Genomic DNA, 6,761 nt, shown 5'->3' with positions numbered 1-6,761 from the left:
CCTGGCCCTTGGAGAGCCCCACGAGGGCGCCCAGGTGTGCTGTCGCCCCTTGGAGAGCCCCGAGCACGGCCAGGGGTATTTCAAACTCTTGGAGAGCCTGATGCGCGCGACCAGGTGTGCGCCCAAACCTTGGAAAGCCCCGGGCGCGCGCGTGGCCAGGTGTGCACCCGCCCCTTGGAAAGCCCCGGGCGCGCGCGTGGCCAGGTGTGCACCCGCCCTTGGAGAGCTCCGCGCGCGACCAGGGGTAATCTAGACCCTTGGAGAGCCCCACGCGCGCGCCCAGGTATGCACCTGATCCTTGGAAAGCCCCGAGCGCTCCCAGGTGCGCGCCCGACCTTTGGAGAACCCGGCGCGTGCAATCAGGGATGCGCCTGGCCCTTGGAGAGCCCCGCGCGCGCGGCCAGGTGTGCGCCCAACCTTGGAAAGTCCCGCGCGCGCGCGGCCAGGTGTGCGCTCGCCCCTTGGAGAGCCCCGAGAGCGGGAATAGGATGGGAGAAGGCGCGGCTGGTCGCGGGTGGGTCAGCGGAGGCGGCCCCGTCTCCCGCCCGCGGACACCGAACAGGACGTAGAGGAGGACCTGGAGCTCGGTCCTAGGAAAACCAGTCCAATTCGTCCCACCCGGGAGGACCCGGGGGAGGAAGGGAAGAAAACGAAGCCGTCGCGAAAGAAAGGGGCTCCTCCCGGCACCGGCTGAAAAGCCGGCTGGCCGGGGGCAGGAGCCCGGATCCGTCCCTGGCCTCAGGGACATAGGACACCCATAGGACACCGGCCCCTCGTGGCTCAGTAAAAAGAGCCCGGGCTTGGGAGTCAGAAGTCATGGGTTCTAATCCCGGCTCCACCACATGTCTGCTGTGTGACCTTGGACAAGTCTCTTAACTTCTCTGAGCCTGTTACCCCATCTGTAAAATGGGGATGAAGACTGCGAGCCCTACGTGGGACAACCTGATCACCTTGTATCCCCCCCAGCGCTTGGCACACAGTAAGCGCTAAACAAATGCCATCATCATCATCTGCCTGCAACGGGCCGGGCAGAGCAGAAACTCCCCTCCTCGGGGCATATTCAGGACGCTCCCGGGCCCCGGACCTGGAGTCGACCCCTCTAAGTGGGAAAAGGAGAAACTTTCTGGCCTGGTCCAGACACCCCTTCGACCGAGGACAAAGCTTCCTCCCTCCACTCCCGCGCTCTTCTCTTGGAGCGCAGCGTGGGGAGAAAGTAAATCGAACGGGGGGACGCTTCTCCCTTGAGCGCAGCTCTTTCCCCAGCAGGCGCAAAAGAGAGCGCTCTTATCCAACTTAACTTTTTTTTTAAAAAAAGGTTTGTCCCTTCCCAACCCCTTTCCTCAGGACTCTCACATCAGGTCAGCGATGGTGTCCTTTTTTCCAATCGCCACATGGGACCTTCCCTCTAAACCATCCGCAACTCGGGAAGGACACAGATAACGCTCTGGCGATGGGTGTGTGTATGTACAAAGCGTCACCAACAGTTTATTGTGTTGTCTCCTTTAACTTAACTATAAATACTACGATTAAGGGAAAGGCGGGCGGGCCATAGACAGCGTGGGGCTTTGCCTCACCTCTACCACCCGCTTTAGGAGCTGGAAACACCATCCACGATATGTACACTATATACAGGGGCACGGGGGCGGGGGTGTTTCTTTCTTCCTTTCTCTTTCTTTTTCTCCCTCTCGGCAAGGCAGCGCGTGTGCAAGACAGTAGCATCCTCTGTGCAAGTCCTAAAGGAAAAGTCCCACAGTACTTGTCCGCAGCTATCAGCTGTCAGAGTCCAAATCGCTTTTACCTTCCTCTTCTCTCTTCTCCGGAGACGCTTTGGACGCTTTACTCCATTTCTGGGCGTTTTCTGACTCCTCCGAAGACGATCTCTTTTGCCTCCTCCATTTCGCTCGACGGTTCTTGAACCAAACCTGAAACGCCAGAAAAAAAAGCCCCCCAAAACCCCACAAACCCATCAATCCTCCCAGCCGCTTTTCCACTTTCTCTTCCTCTCCAGGAGGCCGAATCCCTCTCCCCTCCACTGTACATCCATCCCCAAACATCCCTCCCTCCCTTCCCAGCCGAACTCGGGGACCAGAAACTCTCCCTTCCCAAAATGCGCGGGCTAAGGATTTCCCTGTCAACTGGATTATGCCACCCTCGTCTCGGGCCCCAAGCGAAGTCCTCTGGCTATAAAGCTAACCGTGGGGCAGCAGCGACAGGGAGTTCATATTTGGGACAATTTATTAGTCCCTGCAGGGTGGAATGTGGCTGTAACGCAAATCTATAGGTCTATATTTATATACATATAGAGATGGGTATTTGAGATTGTATATTACATACTTACAGTAAGACTTACATTTTTTAATATATATGTGCGTGTGTATTATATGTTGCCGACTTGTACTTCCCAAGCGCTTAGTATAGTGCTCCGCACACAGTAAGCGCTCAATAAATACGATTGAGTGAATATGCAAACTCGTTGTGGGCAGGGGACGTATCTACCAACTCTGTTGTATTGGACTCTCCCAAGCGCTTAGTGCAGAGCGCTTGGGCGAGTAGAATATAGCAGTAAGCGCTCAGAAGAGACGATGGATTGATTGTTCGATATACAGTAAAATCATCACAGGTCATCAGTCTTGCCGAGTTATCTCCCCCCCCCCCCCCCCCCGCCATCCACCCACCCAAACTGTAAGCTCGTCATGGGCAGGGATTGTCTCTCCTTACTGCCCTATTGTACTTTCCAGGCGCTTAGTCCAGTGCTGTGCACACAGTAAGCTCTCACTAAAAACGATGGAAGCCCGTTGTTGGGTAGGGACCGTCTCTATATTTTGCCGATTTGTACTTCCCAAGCGCTTAGTCCAGTGCTGTGCACACAGTAGGCGCTCACTAAAAACGATGGAAGCCCGTTGTGGGGTAGGGGACCGTCTCTATATTTTGCCGATTTGTACTTCCCAAGCGCTTAGTCCAGTGCTGTGCACACAGTAGGCGCTCACTAAAAACGATGGAAGCCCGTTGTGGGGTAGGGACCGTCTCTATATTTTGCCGATTTGTACTTCCCAAGCGCTTAGTCCAGTGCTCTGCACACAGTAAGCGCCCACTACATACGATTGAATGAACGAATGAGGAATTTCCAAAGGGTAGGGAAGGCGGTACCTCGACTTTCTCCTCTCTGAGATGTACCCTCCGGGCCAGCTGTTCCCTCGTCCCCACGTCGGGATACTTGGTTTCCTGGAAAAGGTTCTCCAGGGCTTCCAGCTGCTCGTCCGTGAAGATGGTGCGGTGGCGGCGCTTCCTGCGGCAGTGGAGCTGGTTGAGGAGTTGCAGTTCGGTCCGGGACAGAGTGCCCACGTTCATATAGGGCAACATCTGGTGGGGCACCGGGGACATCAGCACCGAGCCGGAGCCGTCGTAGCCTGCAGGGCGCCGGGGGGCGGCGAGGGGCGACACGGAAACGCCGGGATGCGGGGGGTGAGAAACTACCCTCCCAGAGCCCCCCAGCTCCATCCCCCAAAGCCACAGAGGGCACGGATGGGGCACCGATGGGGCACCGGGCAGCGCCGGGCCTGATCCTCCCCACCTCGCCACGGGCCCGTCTCCCCTCCCGTCCGTTCAATCGTATTCCCCGAGCGCTTTCTGTGTGCGGAGCATTGTACCCAAAAGCAGCGTGGCTCAGTGGACAGAGCACACGCTTTGGAGTCAGAGGTCGTGGGTTCAAATCCCGACTCTGCCAATTGCCAGCTGTGTGACTTTGGGCAAGTAAAATGGGAATAATAATAATAATAATGATAGCATTTATTAAACGCTATGTGCAAAGCACTGCACTTTTAGACTGTGAGCCCAATGTTGGGTAGGGACTGTCTCTATATGTTGCCAATTTGTACTTCCCAAGCGCTTAGTACAGGGCTGTGCACATAGTAAGCGCTCAATAAATACGATTGATGATGTTCTAAGCGCCGGGAAGGTTCCAAGGTGTTCAGGTTGTCCCTCGTGGGGCTCACAGTCTCAATCCCCATTTTCCAGCCTGAAGACTTCATCCATTTTCCAGGGATGAAGACTGAACCTCCCGTGGGACAACCTGACCACCTTGTAACCTCTCCAGCGCTTAGAACAGTGCTTTCCACATAGTAAGCGCTTAATAAATGTTATTATTATTATTACTTTTACTTAGCGCTGGGAAAGTAATAATAACAATAAAATAATAATGGCATTTGTTAAGCGCTTACTTTGTGCGAAGCACTGTTCTACAGGGAGGCAATACCAGAGAGACCATCCCTGCCCACCGCGGGACTCCCGCTCTTTTCTCCGGGCTTCGCGGCGCAGTTTTTTTTTAATGGCATTTATGAAGCGCTTACTATGTGCAAAGCACTGTTTTAAGCGCAGCTGGCAAGTGCCAACTCCACGCGGGCGCTGCGCAGGGGAGCGGTGGAGGAGAAGCGCTGCGCCAAGGCGGGGCGGGAGGACATGCAGGGAGAGGAAGAGGATGGGAATGATCCACCCTCGTGAGATCAGCGTGGCTCAGTGGAAAAGAGCCCGGGCTTTGGAGTCAGAGGTCATGGGTTCAAATCCCGGCTCCGCCAATTATCAGCTGTGTGCCTTTGGGCACTTCACTTCTCTGTGCCTCTGTTCCTTCATCTGTAAAATGGGGATGAAGACTGTGACAACCTGATCACCTTGTAACCTCCCCAGAGCTTAGAACAGTGCTTTGCACATAGTAAGCGCTTAATAAATGCCATCCAAAAGGAAATGATCATTTTCCCGCTTCCCCAAACATCCATCTCCCGGCCGGCCGCAGGAGCTGGCGCGTGGGGTCCAGGAGAGTGGGAAAGGAGGGAGGAGGAGGGATGCTGGGAGGGTGATGCCCTGCCTCGCCTTACCCGCGGTCTGGACGCAGGAGCATTGCTGGGTCCCCAGGGGCTGCACAGCCCCGCAGCAGGCAGGACCGACGGGGGTCGCTTGCATGTGCAGCTGGCCGTAGTAGTAATTGCCGTAGCCCAGGCGGGGCCCGCCGACCGCGGCTGGGAGTCCGGGGCCTCCGGGGGCCACGGCTCGAGGGTAGAAGCCGCCGTAGTCGGAGGACGAGGAGGAGGAGGAGGAGGAGGAGGAGGAGGAAGAGGAGGAGGAGGCAACGGCTCCGTAGAGCGCGTCTCCGTGCAACGCCGGGAAGACGGCGGGAGCCGCGGCGTTGCGGGGCAGCGGCAACACCGCATCCTTGCAGCGGGGTCGGGCGGCTAGGATGTTGTCGATGCTGAACATGTCTGCAGGCATCCCGGGCTCTTCCCGCCGGGGACAGCAGCGGCACAGCAGCAGGAGGAGGAGGAAGAAGAAGGAGAAGAAAGGAGGAGGAGAAACAAGGAGGAGGAGGAGGAGGGAGAGGAGGAGGAGGAGGAGGGGGACGGAAGCCCAATAGCAACCACGACGAGGAAGGGAGGGGGTGGGGGTGGGGGTGAAAGCAATCCAAGAATTTAAAAATCAAACTTCTGCGGGATGGAAAGAGAACAGAATCGCCCGGTCCTCTCCTCCCCACCCGCGCCCTCTCCCCCGCGCCCTGAACTCAGCCGGAGAGGGCTCGGTGGAAGTGTATAGTCCATCTGAACCTCTTCTCTGTTTTATACCCAGTCGACGTCATCCTGGATTTAGTTCCCGGTAATATGCAGATGACAAACAAAACCAGATTTGATTCTTTTTTTCCAAGCCCCCCTTCGGAGGGGGAGGGAGAGCACGGGGAAGAGTTGGGGGGTGGTCGGGGGGAAGGGGGACTACACAATGGCCTGGAAGGACACTAGGCTGTGGATTGAGAGTTTAATGAAATTAAACCTAAATCCTTTCCATTTACGGGGACCTTTTCTGCTCAGGCACCAGATCTCAGCTGATCTCTGCTGGAGCGGCTAATTGCTCAGGTTAATCTGATTAATGCCATTGTGGGGTGGGCGATCGCTGTCCCCGCCCTGTCGATTCAGCCCCCACCCCCCACCCTGCCCGTGGCCGGAAGCTCTGGACTCCCGCTGGACATGAAAATCCCTGGGGTGGGGAACAGATGAGGGGGGAGAAGGAGGAAGATAAGTCTTTTGGGTTTTTTTTTTTAAGCGTCAGGGCAGTAATTCCTTCGACTGTGACATAAAAATTATTTTATTTTGTTAGTATGTTTGGTTTTGTTCTCTGTCTCCCCCTTTTAGACTGTGAGCCCACTGTTGGGTAGGGACTGTCTCTATATGTTGCCAACTTGTACTTCCCAAGCTCTTAGTACAGTGCTCTGCACACAGTAAGCGCTCAATAAATACGATTGATCATGATGATGATGGTAATAAAAATCCCACTTCTTGGGGTTGATTTTAATTTTTTTTAATTTACAAAGATTTACGTGTCTGCCAACTCTATTATGCTGTACTCTCCCAAGCACTTCGTACAGTATATAAGCGCGCAATCATACGATTGATTGGTGTTTGGCACATAGTAAGCGCTTAACAAATACCATAATTATCATGATAAAATTTGTAGGGGTTCTCGCTCGTACAGAGAGGACCGGCTGGCGTAGGATGTTCGACTCCCTATAAACCTTCCTAGGAGAGGACAGCGCCTCGGAGGGAAGCAAGAGGCCATCCTCGAAGTTTCTGAAACGGAAATGTTTCCCCGCAGCAACTTTCAGCCTGCAACCCACCGTGTCCCGACGTGGGCATTCGCGAATGCAAAACAAACGGATTATTATTGCTATGATGATTATTTTTATCATTATTCGTTCCCAAGTAGCACCCTCCCCAAACCCCGGTAGC

General features: G+C 55.0%; 1 protein-coding gene across 1 annotated transcript; it reads right to left on the bottom strand.

Moving 5' to 3' along the window:
- Positions 1–1,769: 1,769 nt before the first annotated feature.
- GSC (goosecoid homeobox) lies at positions 1,770–5,259 on the bottom strand. The gene is made up of 3 exons (XM_038752104.1): positions 4,869–5,259; positions 3,148–3,407; positions 1,770–1,922 (listed from the first exon to the last, which is right to left on the bottom strand). The coding sequence occupies exons 1-3, from the start codon at positions 5,257–5,259 to the stop codon at positions 1,770–1,772; spliced, it is 804 nt and encodes a 267-aa protein (XP_038608032.1).
- Between the last annotated feature and the right edge of the window lie 1,502 nt (positions 5,260–6,761).

This window comes from Tachyglossus aculeatus, chromosome 1 (genome assembly GCF_015852505.1).
Source record: "Tachyglossus aculeatus isolate mTacAcu1 chromosome 1, mTacAcu1.pri, whole genome shotgun sequence".
In the NCBI taxonomy this organism is placed as follows: Eukaryota; Metazoa; Chordata; class Mammalia; order Monotremata; family Tachyglossidae; genus Tachyglossus; species Tachyglossus aculeatus.
Note: the sequence above shows the minus strand (reverse complement) of the source record. Positions and strands in the feature narration are given on the sequence as shown.

Excerpts from the sequence above, each read along its gene's own strand:
- GSC (XM_038752104.1), bottom strand. The coding sequence starts at position 5,259 with ATGCCTGCAGACATGTTCAGCATCGACAACATCCTAGCCGCCCGACCC. Across the intron at positions 3,408-4,868 it reads CTCCTGCGTCCAGACCGCGG|GCTACGACGGCTCCGGCTCG; the intron begins GTAAGGCGAGGC and ends GGCGCCCTGCAG. Across the intron at positions 1,923-3,147 it reads TCAGAGAGGAGAAAGTCGAG|GTTTGGTTCAAGAACCGTCG; the intron begins GTACCGCCTTCC and ends CTGGCGTTTCAG.